General features: G+C 37.4%; 2 protein-coding genes across 3 annotated transcripts; both read left to right on the forward strand.

The window, feature by feature from the left end:
• The first annotated feature begins 326 nt into the window (after nucleotides 1–326).
• On the forward strand, nucleotides 327–3,612 carry LOC113717846 (uncharacterized). Its single transcript, XM_027242663.2, is given in 9 exon segments — nucleotides 327–599; nucleotides 684–777; nucleotides 885–920; nucleotides 1,039–1,129; nucleotides 1,132–1,175; nucleotides 2,364–2,450; nucleotides 2,666–2,713; nucleotides 2,796–2,872; nucleotides 3,189–3,612. Coding segments are annotated over 8 exon segments (606 nt in total). The 5' UTR covers nucleotides 327–599; nucleotides 684–702; the 3' UTR covers nucleotides 3,337–3,612.
• An 8,121-nt stretch (nucleotides 3,613–11,733) lies between these two features.
• On the forward strand, nucleotides 11,734–13,643 carry LOC113719098 (transcription factor TCP15). Of its 2 annotated transcripts, XM_027244130.2 has the most exons (2): nucleotides 11,734–11,997; nucleotides 12,097–13,643. In XM_027244130.2, coding segments are annotated over exons 1-2 (1,191 nt in total). In that variant the 5' UTR covers nucleotides 11,734–11,995; the 3' UTR covers nucleotides 13,286–13,643. The 2 variants fall into 2 exon arrangements, with proteins under 2 accessions (XP_027099931.1, XP_027099930.1); XM_027244129.2 differs by having other exon boundaries at nucleotides 11,734–13,643.
• The last annotated feature ends 2,347 nt before the right edge of the window (nucleotides 13,644–15,990 follow it).

Raw genomic sequence — 15,990 nt, forward strand, 5'->3', positions numbered from 1 at the left:
CGGAGAATGTTTGGAGGCCAAACAAAAAGAAACGGTTAAATGAATTTGCGCACATTTAACAAAAGGAGAAGTAGAATTTGTGCACGTCCGTCAGCCGTCTCTGGAGTTTGTGGACTTTGGACTCTTTTTTTTTCATTTGCCATTGTAGCAGACATTATTAATTCATTTTTATTTTTCATACCAAAATGTTTGATATTTGCATCAATATCATTCAAACTGGGCTCAGAGAAAAATTGGGTTGGGTTGAGAACTTGACGTTGTCATCACTAATCAGACCAAACACAGAGGGTAGTGTTTATTCTGGTCGGCAAATTCAGTCGTCCAAGCCCAAACTATGAGCTGACCATTGCTAAAACCCGACCCGTTGACCAGCTCTCCACTTCCACTTCGCTTAACCTGTAAGCTGCCAAGCGCGTCATCCTCAAGCTGACCGCCAGGCTTTTCGGCTCTTCCACGGCTCTCCGCTGTCCTAAGCAGTTGTAGCATATATATAAGAAATCAAAAAATCTACTGGAAAAAGAAGAAGAAGAAGAAACTGAACAACACCAGACTCTTCTTCCACGACATCAATAAATTTCTTATTTCTCCTTCAATCTTCGGTAAAACGGCAATTTTCTTTTCTCGGTCCTCATTTTTCATTTCATTTTCGTCTTTAATTCAAATTTTCCTCTAATTTTCTCCAGCGGCAATTTAAAAAAAGAAATGCCTGAAGATATATCCGCTGAACGTCCATTGTTCGGGGGCGCCATTTCCAGTACTTTCCCTCTCCGCTTCCAGGTTAATTAAGTAATTTCATTTTTTTCGGGGTTTATATTTCTTCTTTTAAATTTTGATTTAACTATCTGTTGAAATATTTTAATTTCTTGCGGGTAAATTGATTTTAGGATGTGAGCAACATTCGGCAAGTACCTGATCATCAGGTTAGTTAAACTAACTCTTTTTTTTTTTTTTTTTAAATAATAAGTAAACAGATTTTGTTCGAACTCTTTTGATTTTGTATTGCGTGAATTATTGAGTTAAAACGGTGTGATTAAAAAGGAGGTATTTGTGGACCCTGCACGAGATGAGAGCTTGATTTTTGAGCTTCTGGACTTTAAGGCTGACGTGGCCGACAATGGAAGTGCCACGTGGTCCTACAAGACCTTGCCGCTGAACAAAATGCGGAGGGAGCTACGGTAATGGCAAACTCTTTTTTTTTTTTTTGGTGTATTCGCACGCCGCCGGCAGTCTTTTAATTTCCTTTCTGCTTCGTCATTCTGTTGAAAGACTTGCTTCCCAAAGATTTTAAGGATATAAGAGTTGCTGATGCCCTTTTGATGGTATCCTTGGTTTGTTACTGTGATTTCCTTTCGACCATCCACCATTTGTTTCTGTCGGTCCCATTTATTGTATCAGTTGTCTACAAAAATTTCTGAATTTGCTGTTTTTCTCCACGTGGTATTTAATCGTAGTTTAGAAAATTGGCTTACCTGTGGTTGTCTTATACTTTCACCACCATTGGTGGGATGAACTTGTGTTGTGACTTGTGAGTTAAGCTCATTGTGCGGGGGTATGCGTTTCATTGAATCTCCTACAAGGAATCTTCTTCTCTATTGAACTTCTGGGAATTTTTGTCTAGTTTTGACGTATCATATGGATTAAAAATCATGATTTATTGTTAGCTTCATAATGAGAAAATGGTTGTTACTGGGACCTGTAAAATGTCTAATTTCTCTTTGATTCGTGTGTACAGTCATTTCTCAATGTACTTGGGTATGTAGACGTTTATCAAAATTTGTAGGTATGCCTGATAGTTTTTGTTAAGATTGATTAGTTATGCTGGAGTCAGATATATCAGCAACAGTAGCTTTATGATGGTTAATTAGCTTTACTTGTGTTTGTTTAATTTGCTGAATTTTGTTTCTGTATAGAGCATAATAAAACCGTAAACTAAACTTCTATCGTCATATTTCATCCATGAAAAATGCTTTTGGGTGATTCTTTGACAAGCAGAACATAGAAGTTTTCAGTTTTGGCATTGCTCCCTTGACATATTGGGCCTTTTTTAAAATTTCATGAACATCAGATCAGCATTTGACATGAGCATTGGCTGTCAGTTCAACATTATGTTGCGCATTCTTGAAAATGCCATTTTAAGTTTCATGAGTTGCAATGACACCCCATCACCTTGGAAGACAGAAGTAGATGATGGGAAAGTAACTAGACAAGAACCAAATTCATTTGCAGACCAATTAATTCGAGCTTCACCGTGCCAGGCAGAAATTTTCTCACTATTCATTGTTCTTTTAATCATGCAGAATATTATAATTCGGCTCATGAAATAAAAAGCTGATGCTCATTATTCTGTTAACTTCTTGTTTCAGGTGATTGAGCAGTCGGGTGTTTTTCAAGCTGATGGATTGCAGTTTGGAGATATGCCCACTATCATTTCTACTGCTGTTGGCCAAATGGTATGCTCTTCTCCAGATATAATGGATGTGCGTACTCAGTTTACATGCATTTTTCCTTGTTATTTGTCACATACAACTTGAACAGTATTGAATGGTATGCTGGCACAGGCTTCTCAGCTCAAGTTTAAATCAAGTATCTGGAGTGAAAATGTGTGCGGACCAACTCCTTATGTTTGTTTACTCTCTCATTCATTGTGCTTGCTGTTGATTTGTAGGCCATTTCTAAGGGAAGGCAAGGCAGGGGAGCCCAAAACTTAGTAAAGGTAGGTTTGCATGCTGATTTTTAGGAGTGCCATACGTAATAGTGTGATCTGAGAAGTGGAACCTGACAATGTTATTCACCAGGTGTATTTGGCAAATTTGCGCCTTAAGGGTGTTGCAACAGATGTTCTAATCACAGCCTATGAGCCTATAGTTATAAAGTAAGTTACAGAACATGTTACTCATATCAAAACTTATGAGCTTCCGTATCACCGGGCTGCCCTCTATTAGATATCTAGTTGGTCTTCAATCAATCTGTCATTTTCTTCAATCAACTGGGCTGCCTTCTAGTAGCCTCTTGAATTTCATGTAGTTCAATTGGTTATTGAATCTGTTAGTTCCTGGGTTATGGAGGGAGTTTTTCTTGCTTTTATGGTGTACTTTCTCTGGCTAACTGAGCTTTTATGCTCTGCACTGCTGCTGATGCATTTTTTTTCCTCTTCTTTCTTTCTTTTCCATTTGCTTTTGTAAACGTAGTCCCTTGAGTGAAAGTGCTATAGCTGTTGGGGCCGGTGTTGCTGTTCCTGCTGCACAGTCTGGATGCATGCCAATGAATGAGGTTTTTCAACTTGCTGCCACAAGTTTTAAGGTGAATGATTGGAGCCTCTTTGGTGCTGCTTCTTGAGAAGTTCTTGGAGGGTCTGTGATAGCTCGAAAGGAATGTCATGCAGATCAGATTTCCTAAATTCTAGCCTTTACCGTGAAATGGGTCAATTTGCTTTTTTGGCAGTGCAGGAAATTTGCTTGTGCTCATCTTTTATGTCTGGTCTGACCATTCAAATACGAGTTCTAGGTGGATATTAGTCTTAGTAGGCTTTGTTGTAGTCAGAAATCAATTTGGCAGCGATTGACTAATTGTTTTACCTTTTGGCATTGCAGTTTTTAGTGCCCCATTCAGATCTTCGAATTCGTGCAGGATACACATGCTAATCAGTTCATTGCACGCATTCTAAGATGAAAAAAGGGTAATTATAAGCAACAAACCCAGTTGCGCGTCTTCATTGCTTCTTGTGAAGTACAATGCTTCGTGCTTGCTGTAGTGCAAACAGAATAAGAGCTTTAGAGTTTAAAGATCTACTGAGATTATTGTTGTCTCTAGGAGGTGAAAAAAGAGATGAGGAACGGCAAAGGGAACATGATAAAGAAGGAAAAGTGTGGTCAATATTGTTCTAGAAAAAGTAAAAACCTTGACTGGGGGAGAACATGGAACAGGTCTGTACAAGATTGCTAGGGGAGAAAAATGAACACAAAAGAAAGACAAGTTATTTGATGACTAGAGGATGACCATTGTGATATTGGCATCCCTTCAAAGAGTGTAATGGCCATGGGCCCAGTTGGACGAATGATTTGTTCGATATGCTTTTGTGCACCCGTCAAATGTTGCATCACCATCATCAAAAAGTTTAGCAGTATGGAGAAATTGTGAAATATGCCATTGCCGTCCTTTTCTTTTGCCTGCAAAGTTGAGGAAATCCTCACACAGTGAATTCGACTTTTTCTCCGCTAAAACATGATCTGATGGAAAAGTAGAAGACAAAGCCAAAGGAGAGACACAGAATCCGCTGTATGTGTCATTTTTCGATTCAAATGCAAGAATTCTACTTGATGTGAATTTCTGACGAGAGCCATCTGTCTAGACTGGCAACAAGTACAAAAATGACCCCAAAAAAGCTAATTAGGTGCAGCTTTAATATCTCTGGTAGATTTTTCGGTTGCAAACACGGAGCCCAAGGAAAATGAGTATACATACTGTTGAAATCCTATCCGTCATTTTAATTTTAGCAAGAGCCAATTGATAATTATGGCCTAAAATACTCGATCAATAAGAAGAAGAGGGCAGGAGGTTAATTTGGGATTAGGCTTAATTCATTCAGCAAAAGTCATTACTGGAGTTGGAAAAAAAAAAATAAGAAGAAGAGGGCAGGGTCTTCCATCTCATATTTTAGCTGACTAGCTGAGTTATTGGTCCTTTTGCAGTTGCAAGTGTCATTCAGCAGCATGCAATTGCCCCCACCATAATGTTGCTCGCACAATTCTAGTTCCTAAATCTGGACTTTTGGGGTTCTCATGCTGTCCTCACTTTTCTCAATTTCTTCGTGTTTATACTCTGTAATGTACTGCATACCCTATAGATAGTGACGTAAAATTTCCTATTATCCCAAAAGTACGCCCACTTTGGCACGTAAACTACTTAATTGTGGACTTAGTGTACTATAATCTTTCATTTATTAGGTCGATTCAAGAACTGCGAATGGAATTTCCTGTGGCTTGGACTTCGTTTCACAAGAAAAAAGCAGCATGGAATTTATTCCTGCCTACAAATTCTGACCTTCCACCAAAGAATTAGCACTGTACATTAATTTCGGCTAAAATCTTCCACCTCTGGTCCAACATTAGAACACCTACAGCACCCCAAAGAAGAGAACAAAAAACATTAGGACGCCTAGATTGCTAATCGCCGAGTCATATTTGAAGTGACTTCGTAAATTTCTTGAAAAATGCCGGAGTCCCATTTGTTATTTAGCTACTCAGCAAGTCAGCGATCAGCACTAGGAAAAAACTTTATCAAAGCCAGTTGGAAAAATTCAAAGCAACTATACCTGATTGGAACAGCCATAATTAACCAACCTCCATGCCTGTTCTGACTTTGCCGACTAATTTTTTGCATTGAAAAAAGTAGATAAGAATAATCTGCAAAGAGGTAACGATAGATAATGTATTAATGTCCCCCCACTTTATCACCCTAACCGTCAAATTCAGGTGATACGAACATTGCTCTAGAGTGATTCGAGTAAACCATTTTCAGCAAAGAAAGAGATGAAGGCGGCAACTAGTAGAGGGACGAACGATCATATTTGCCAGTAGGGAGGCTAGAAACTAAACCAGATGAAACACACATGTATTTAATTTGCTCTGTGAATCAGTTAAGTTCGAGTTGTACCCTCACAAACTTTAAAGATATCTCCCAAAACAAAAAATTCCCTTTCACCCTTTGCCCAAAAGATAACCATTTCTCTTTTTTCCAGCTTCAATTTCTATTCAAAGGTTGGGCGGCAGAACACGGAGAAACTCCACTCAATAATTGAACTGATGATGATACAAGCGATGCATTCGTTCAAGTGGGTGTTCTTGAATTTGAAGCATTATTGCAGCTGTTGAAGTCTTGAAGATAACGAACTGACAGGTTAAAGAATGTTCTATGGCGGTGTGTTATGGGCATAGCGGACTTGCTATGCTGACCTTGACATATGTGAATGTGAACCGGACCAGACTTTCAGCAACCTTAATTAATATCATCATAGACGCGGAAAAACAATTGTCTCTGTCAGCAATTTCTTTTCTTTATTCGTATATGACAATTGTAGCATTTTTTTTTAATATGAAAGGATGCCCCAGAATTAAATTGTTTTGACGGCTTTTCATAATATACAATATTTTGAATTAGCGTTAAAAACCATATATTGAAATTGGTTAGTAAATATACAAGGACAAGTAACAAACTTTTCAATCTTCAACTATAACAATCATATTCTCATAGTTTTTGTGATAGATTTATAGTTGTACTTCTTAAACCAAAGTTTATAACATTGTGATACTTTTCTGTGATATGATATGTGTGCGATAAAAAATGTATTTACGATACAATTATATTATTATTTTTTTTTCAAATGTTGTATTCAAACACAGTCTCGCATCCTTAGACTCCAATAATTGATTCAGATTTTCCAACGAAAAAAAGGGGAAAAAAAAAAAAAAAACTCTTGCATGCACGGACACTATCAATGCTATATGAGCATTGTCAAAATCAGGGTGGATAAATCTTAATGATATGGAACAAATTAGTGGTTGTGGTTGCCGAGCGTGGCGATGGATGGAAATTTGACAGGGAAGGATCGTATGCATCAACGGACTTTAACAGGCGCCAGTCAATCTCGCGCAAATTAGGAATTTGAAATTTGTGCACTTGGTTGGTGCAAGAAACCTATCGTACCATTGTCCGATTCATATGTACTACCTTATATTTTTCCAGGTACCATCAAATCCATTGCCATATCAAATTAATGATACTAATTGGACTTGTGCCACGACTCGGCCCATATCCTCCTATTAAACTTAAAATACTAGTGCAATTGGCAAATATTTAGAATATTTCTCTACGGGTTCAAGATAATTCTTTTGATGGCATACACGCAAGATTAAAAGTAAAAAAAAAAAAAAAAAGATTGAAAAAAAATGTATGATGCCTATTTGTCCAAATGGAATAGCATGACTTAATTGATTTCTTGAGGGAGGTGAAATAGTAGTGAATGATGGGATAGAGGTCAATTTTTGTAATAATTCGTTAATTACAAGGAAAAAAGAAACTAAAGAAAAACTAATCCGATGAAGATTATCAGCATGTGACATGACATATCTAATCCGGTGGTTGTTGTAGTGTCCACAATCGGAATGGAATGGCATGAGTCACTTGAATGATTTCTTGAGGGAGCTGAAATAGTGAATGATGGGATAGAGGTTAATTGTTGTCATTCGTTTAATTACAAAGAAAAATTAAGCTAATGAAAAACTAATCCGACGACGATTATTAGCATGTGACATGACATATCTAATCCGGTGGTGGTTGTGGGGCTCATAATCGGAATTGCATGGAATAGGAAACTTGGCTTTCAAACATCAAACATAACCAACGCTAGGATCATTACAATTCAGTTGACAAACACGAGTCAAATGTACATCCTAATTGGTACTATTATCAATTTAATTATGTCCGAAATTCATGGTGGATGCATTGCTTAACGTACATAATATTTACCTAATCTAACAATTATTATCCTTTCTTGCATTTATATATTTTTCCTATTTAATCTTACCTATCCTCCTTATATTTATTTACTTTCCCTAATTAATATTACATTTCCAAAATATGACACCTAAAAAATTAGATGGTATATATGGCTTTGTTTGGATTTCTCAATTTTTGAAAAACAAGTTTTTTTTTTTATATACAATGCTACAATGATATACAAACAAAAACAACTCTAAAAATACCACATCCATACAATATATCAAAAACAACTCCAAATATACAAAGAAAAATACACCACCACCACTACTATCCATCACTCTCCACCACCACCGCCACCACCCCACCCCCACCCCCACTACTCTCCCTTCTCTCTCCTCTCTCCCCCCATCTTTCCTTCTCCTGCTCATTTCTTCCTCTTCTTCTCCTTCTTTCCATCCCTTTCCCCGCCCCTCAATTCCCCTTCCCCTTCATTGACCGCAACCCTCCTGGTTGTGAGTCTTGTAACCAAATTTGATCCCCACCAGAAAGGTCGTAGCTAGAGTCGCAGTTACCACTCGCGAGTGGGAGAGGGGTTTGGGGTTGGGGGAAAGAAAGGGAGAGGAAAGAGGGATGAGGAGGAAGAGGGATAGGAAAGAGAGGGGAGGGGAGAAGGAGAGGAAGAGAAAGGAGAGAGAAGTAGGAGGAGGGAGGGGGTAGTGGTGGGTAGTGTAAAATTTCAAACAAATCCTCCAAAAAAGTTATAAATTATAAAAAATATCCCAAAACATATTTTAAAAATACCTCTAAAGAGTAAAGACAATCCAAAAAATATTTACAATAAAAGTTTTTCATATACACAATTACAGTAAAATTTTTGAAAAACACCTCAAAAAATAGCTAATCCAAATAGATCCTATGTTATTTTTGAACTGTATACACTTTTAAAGTATTTTTACTTTAGCTATTCACTGTATGTTCAGAAAAATATCCATGAATGCCTATTGAATATCCAAACTCACGAGAATTCGGGTTTGGGTTTTCTTTTTCAAAATCATAAGGGTCTAAGTCTGGATCTGAATTTGAATGAAAGAAATCTATCCTAGATACTACTCATGAGAATCCGGGTTTGGGTTTATTTTTTCAAACCAACAAAGTATAGGTCTGAATTTGGGTCTAATTAAATTTAGTGGGTCTGAATTTGAATAAAAGAAATCTAACCCAGATTACTCAATAACATGCTTGCATGCCTACGTACAATATGGACTACAATTGTGGCTTACAATTGTAAGGGCTCCTCATCTATACGTACATTACAGAATTCATTATGTGAAGTTGTCAGCTCACCCACCGGTTTCGCCAGAGAGGACAGAGAATGAATTTTCATTGATGAGCTGGAGATGACTGCCCGCAAATGACAAAACCCTCAAATCTAAATAATTGAAAGGCATGTGTGAGAAATTAGCAGTCCTCATTTGTTTCTTTCTCCTTCCTTCTTTTTTTTTTTTTTTTTTTTTTGCATTTTCATGAAAAGAAAAAATCAAGAAGTTTTTTGGATTGTAAATTATTTGAGATAATTTTGTGAAAATGTATTGTAACATTTTTTTGATATGATGTATGTGAGATAAAAAGGTAATTAGAAAATGTGTTGATGAAACAAGCAAATCAGTGTTTGTAAATAAGGTGTAAATAAAGTGAAATAGAAGACAATCCAAACACATTCATATATATATATATATATATTCTTTCTCGAACATTATAAGTTAAGTTGCTTCTACATTTCTGTTATTTGGAATTGTAATAGCATAAACTGAAAGCTTCAAAAAAAAAAAAAAAAGGCCTGAAAGCTTAAAGAAAGTGCACCAAGACACATTATGATGCTACTTGTTAAAGCAATAAGACTGCTTTAACAAATCCAAATTTATCTGCTCATATAGCCTCCCAACTTTCCGACCTGTCATTCCTTCATTTGCTCTTGCTCCTGCTCCTTTTTTTCTTGTTCCCCGTGGTGGGTCAAATAACTGACAAGCTTATAGGATAAACTTGTTTGGAAGATCGCACTAATGCCAAGTTGTTTGGAACGAGAGAAATGATTTAACCAACTGAAAATGAGTTGTGAGGACAACCATTCAAAATTAATTTGCTGTCAAGCATTCCAAAAATCAGTCTGAGTTTCTATCTAGTAGTATTTCTTTTTCTTTTTCTGTTTTCCAATTTGAGGGCCTTAAATTTTGTACTTACACAAGAGTAAACCGCGTAAATTCATAAAAGCATGTCACAGCTCCCTTTTTTTTTCCTAGAGCAATTAATATGTTGATTGAAATGTTATCTCTGCGCTAGAATCATGCATGTATTTTCTATCATAACAAAATCCGGATGGAGGGAAGACACAGTGTTGGACGTCAAGGCATAGACAAAAAATTTTAATAACTTCATCCCCTTTTTTCTATTTTGTTCTTTTCCTCTTGCGTGAAATTTAGACCAATTAACGTCCACCAGATTATTCGAAAAAGGAGAAAGCCATTCTTCTAGCAGTGATTGTTGACTTTCATGTATAGTCGTACTAATTGAGCACAAGGTCTCAAGAAAAGAAAACTAAACTTCGAGAGGAGCGAGTTGCTTGACCTTTGAAGTGCGAATAACCTCCAAAATTCCGACAAATTTGTTTGGATGATTGGCAATGGCAGATGGAGATGGTATGCGATGGCTGGTAAGCCATCTTGATCAAACACAGTATGAGGAGGTGGCATAGCACGTGATTTCTCTCAACAGGCATCGTGATTTCGTCACCCAAACCTAATTCCATGGCCCATCTCTTGATCACAGGAAGCTGTGAGAATGTAATTGACTCAATCTTGAAGTTGCTACATGGAGTCCTTTGGGCCATGTTTCTTGTTACGGTTAGGTTGAATTATGCAGTGTGAAAGCTTTTCTTTCATACGTACATTGAATTATGGAATTGCATGCAATTCTTGAGAGTACCAGTAATTCACAAAAAGAAGATCTGTGAAAATACACATGTGGTGTAAGACAACCGGTACATTTTTCGTTTGAAAAAGGTGAGGTTATCGTTTTCATTTGTGAAGGGTCCTTAGCTTTTGTAGTTTTTACAAAATTTTTAGGCAAATTGGAAGTCATGCATGCTAACTTTTTAATCAAATGCTGTCTTGACGACCATCACGGTGTATTCATCAAGTGTGGTTTCATCTACCACATCTCACCAGGGGGAAAAAAAGGAGCAAAGAAAAGAAAAAATACACGAAACATCAGAGTGGATTGAGCTTTGTTTTCTTATTCAATTGAATACTTTTACTCTCCATAAAAATATGATAAATGTCCAATCATGGTTTTTATTTCCCCTCCCTAACCAGCTAAACATGCATGCATCTACAGCGGCAAATTAATTATCCCCTTAAATGTTTGATTTGCTTGACTTTTGAGTGTTATTTTTTGCAAAAAACTTCTCTGGTTTGAGAATGCATGCATGTAGGCAAGAGCCAAGGGGTCCTATGTTGAAGAAAAGCGTGTTGGTGTACTTTTACCACCATTACACAGGTATTCATTCATTCAGGCTGAAACAAAAGCAAGCCAAAAGAAAGGTTGAGACCAGGTGTTTCTTGCTAGGGCTTCTAGCTCCTGTACCCTGACTGCATATCTCGTTTGAAAAGAAAATTTGAAGTTTTAACGTGGGGTTCTTTTTGTTGATTTTTTTTTCATTCTGAGTTAAAATTGAAACCAAAATCGATTTGGGAGAGAAAGGCAAACAGGCAATCATTGCATCAAACATATGGGGAGCCGCTTTATCATCTTTTCGTTCTCTCTCTTTTCTTTAATTTCTTCTTCTTCTTCTTTTTTTGGGGGTGGGGGGGAGGGGGAGTGGTGTTTGGGGACTGGGGAATAAAAATCCATGCTTCAGTATTTTGTATTGTGGGGTTGGGTCCCTTACCTCCAGCTCCCCACTGTCTCCATGCATAGATCCAATTGAATGATAAAGAACACCACACGTGGAGTCTGAATCAAGGGACTGTCCAACCACAATAAAAAGACTTACCCCGGTTACAAATCAAGTTTCTGAAAAAAGAAAAATCTAGTCGTAAAAATTTCAAAATTTACATTAACCTCGCAATAGAAAATTCTTTTCCAGTTATACTGCTTTCCAATATTATATCCAACAAATAATAATCAAAGAAAAATTTTCCCATATGATCCCACTCCCCATATAATTCCCACTCATTGTGTTTGTTGCTTAAAGCTTGCACTCACTCTTCCCTTATCCCATATCTTTCTTTTCCTCTTTCCCTTTCTCTCTCAAAAAAAGAAACCAAGAAAACCAGCTACCAGCTCCATCTGAAAGATGCTAGTGATATGCTAGCTAGCAATAGCTTAGGGAGAAATGGATAAATAGTTTTTCTTTATTCAACGAAAAGTAGTAAAAGAAAAGAGGGAAGCGAGAGCCCACAAAGGGGCTCAACTCAATTGAGGGTCATCCAAAGCTAGATAGATGTACTACTAGCCCTTTAGCCAAAGAATATAGTATTTCTTTTACTAGTATATGAGCATGGATGCTGATAATGCTCATCTTGTTGTTAATGCAATTCGCAGGTCAAATTTCCCACTTCAACTCCTAGAGAAAAGAGATCTTCATCAGCCATCTAATTGCTCTACCTCCATCTATCCCACCTTAGCCATCGGTTCCAATTCTACTACTTCTACTACTCCGGTTGATGCTGCTGAAACCAGTGGTGCAGATCGGCTCGAGGCAGCAGCTAACAAGAAGACTCAGCCTAAAAGAACTTCAACAAAAGATAGGCATACTAAGGTAGAGGGCCGTGGCCGACGGATCCGCATGCCAGCTACTTGTGCTGCAAGAGTTTTTCAGCTTACTAAAGAATTAGGCCACAAGTCCGATGGTGAAACAATTGAATGGTTGCTACAACAAGCCGAGCCAGCAGTTATTGCCGCCACGGGGACTGGAACCATCCCGGCCAATTTCACTTCCCTTAACATTTCTCTGCGGAGCTCAGGCTCGAGTATATCAGCTCCTTTGATCAGGAATTCTTACTTGAATCAAAATCTTGGGATCTCCCAGTTGAGAGCTATGGAAGAGTCGCACTCACAACAACAACGGCGGATTTTTTACCCTGGGGTTAGTTTATCCTCAGCTGAGAATAATAATTCATCGATGTCATTCAATTTTCCCAGTGAAAGTATGAATGTGAATGATATGTTACATGCTAAGCAAGAGGTGCGTGATCAAGCCGCTTGTCTTGATGTGTCCGATAGGAGGATCAAAAGGAGGCCTGATGAGGAAGATCTGACATGTTTGCAAAATCATATTGGAAATTATATGGTACAATCGAGTTCAGGTTCCATTGCTGCTAGTCATCAAGGTCAAGTGCAGGCGGCTGCGTTTTTGATGGTGACAAATAATCCTAGTAATACTAGTACTAGCCAATTGATTAGGGGCCCTGATTCTTTATGGACATTCCCCAGTAGTATGACTGGAACTAATCACAACTTATTGCATAGAGGTGGAGGAGCTTCAATGTCTAGCAACGGACTACATTTCATGAATTTTCCTACCTCAATGGCCTTATTGCCCGGTGTACATGGGGCAAATAATGGTGGAGGAAGTTCTGGCGTGTTTGAAGGACAATCAGGCATGATTGCCGGTTTAAACAGTTTAAGGCCGGCTGTCCCAGGTGGTGGAGCTTCTGAAGCTAATCTTCATCTCGGAGGAGAAGAAGATTGGCATGATGCAACTACTAGTACTACTACTCACCACTCCTAGCTAAATCAACCAAGTTTACTGCTTTAATTAATTTCTTGCTTTTTTTTTTTCTGTTACCCCTTCTTTTTGTGTACTAATATCGATGCGTATCATCTAGGATAGTCGAGACATTAGGTCCCAGATCGACACTCTTTGAAAGTTGACTTTGATCTGTTGCTTGATGCTGAGTATTAAATAGTAGTAATAGTATTAGGGTTTCCTGGGGAAATTTTGAAGAGTTTAAGAGTGAAATCTACTGCTGTTTGCCAAGGTCTCCTTTGGAGAAAAACTATGGAGTGTCTTTTTCAGGCATTACATATGTAAATATGCTGATATTTTCAAAATAACACACAAATGATCATGCTTTGCTTTCAAGTAACTACAGTTTGCATGCAATCATTCGTTGTTATGCGTAATGTTCCTAATAAACCTCTAATTGATGAATCTGTTTCAATAGTGTGAAGGAGCACTATATATGTTTTACGGGTCAGAAACATGAATCGCTTTATTGATTCTATTTACATCACGCTATAGTACTTACAACAATCATGGTACAACATTGTAATTAAGGTTCCATCCGTAAGAGAAAATGGTCCAAACCACATACCCTAAGACGAGGGAGGGAGCCCACATTTCTGAGCATCAGCCTTTCAGGTTAGCTTTCATGTCATCACCAATGAACCCTAGCTATACTGATCATATTGCCCAAAACTCGCATCAGTTTATCAAGTACTAGCGGAATCATTATTCCTCTTTCTCATATAAAGTGGCTGCAGCCAGCGAAGATGGTGCGTTTTAGTGACCCTACCACACATGTCTGACCAACTTAAAGATCTGGATCGTACGTTGATCAACTAAATGCATCTCTGTATTATAATCTCTTGATCAATAACGTGGTTTTTTTTTTTTTGGATGAAAATGGACATGGATTGGAGTTGCTTGTGCTATCGCTGGACTTTGTCTGTTGAAATATCGATTCCTAGCTACTTAATTGCCATTTCTTCAAGAGCATGCATGTTGTCTGAGTTGTTGTTAGTTTCATGTAAACCAGATCTATTCAACATCTCTCCAGAATGGCAAAATATTCTTTTATCACCATTCCTTCATTTTTATTTTTTTGCATCACTTTTTCTCCTGCTGTTGAGTTGATTACTTTTTTGGAAAAATTAAGAAGATATCGGCCAAATGATTTTCTTGACAATTTTTATGCACTTTGCCTAAGTACCTCTGAGTAGTAAAAATCATTTTAATGATGAAATATCAAATCCATGTTAATTTTTTTTTTTTTTGGTGAAATTTGTTGGCCCTAGTCTTAGTTTTCAAGGGGTGCTGGGAAAGTTTCTCTAGCAAAAAGAATGATTGTATTTGCATGAAAATATATTGGAGTAACTTAAAATCTGTCCTGGAATTGATTTAATGCTTACTTATTTCAGTCAAGGTTAAATTACTCAACTGCAGTGATTCACTATAGCGAAACTTGTTGCATCATTCATGCCTATATGAGCAACCTGTGAAAGGAAACAATCAAATATTCATCTTCTGACTTCCAGGGAAATATATGGCTACATTTCTAAGATTCTTTTCTGCCAACAGTGCAAGTATAACCACTTATATTGTGTTACTGTATGGTTGCTGTAATCATGATCCACCATGTCGTTTGGAGTTCATTTGTGGAAATATTTGAAATGGTCATAAGAGAAGAAATGCATCATTTTGTATCAATGAAAGGAAGATAAAGCAAGCTAACTCCCCAGGAAACTCACTAAGGCAAGGGTAAATAGAGCTGTGCAGTTCATGTTCCCTGCGGGGGATTTTCAGTTTCCTCTCTCTTTTAAGATCTTGCAAATGGATGTAATCTCCTTACAGGAAGGCCATTTGCTTTGAGTTCAGCAAAAATCTAAGAAACTAGAGAGTAGTTTGAGTTACGCATATTGTGGTACTCCTCATGCATCCATTTCCTTACCAATGCTTTCTGTTTTGTACGAATTGGCAAGATTAATTACTAGCAACTTTCGCACATGGTCTCTTAATCTGTCACACCTTTAAGATACATATATATATATATGTTGAGGTTGTGATACTTTAAACTTTAGTTTCAGAAAATCTGGTATTAATGTTATATAAGCATGTTAGTTGAACCATTTAGTAGAAAATCACTCAAATTTGGACAAGAAATCGTAGTTGAATATCAAACATTGCGGGAATGAAAGGATGGAAATTAATTTCATTTGGACACTTGATGATGCTTTATCTAGCTAGCCACCAAAAGGCTAATAAAGGTGACGTTAATCACATTTCAAAACTCTGTGAGCAGTTGTGCTTTTCGCTTTTCATTCAGTAGTTTTGATTCTTACAATCCTCTAGTTATTCCTATGCTTCTTACTTCCCCTCTCCTTTTAATACACATCCGATTGAGTACTTCTCAAAGATTAAAGTTGTGGGTATGAAACCACAAAATCATCACAATTTAAGCATTCCAAAAATAGTTCTTTGACTATAGCAAGAAATTCACACTATGTGCCCCTCCCTCCCGCCCTACTGTAGCAAGACATCTGTTTTTCTTGATTGCAGATGACCGCCAATTAAATCAAATTGATGAATGTGTAATGTGCCTACTTAGATTTGCCCAACCAGCGACCAGGATATGTTGTGCTCAACATTTATCAAATATTTTATTCATGTATATTACTTTTACCTTATAATATAATATAATTGTACACTAAATA

The sequence above is a fragment of the Coffea arabica genome, chromosome 11e, assembly GCF_036785885.1.
Source record: "Coffea arabica cultivar ET-39 chromosome 11e, Coffea Arabica ET-39 HiFi, whole genome shotgun sequence".
Lineage (NCBI taxonomy): Eukaryota > Viridiplantae > Streptophyta > Magnoliopsida > Gentianales > Rubiaceae > Coffea > Coffea arabica.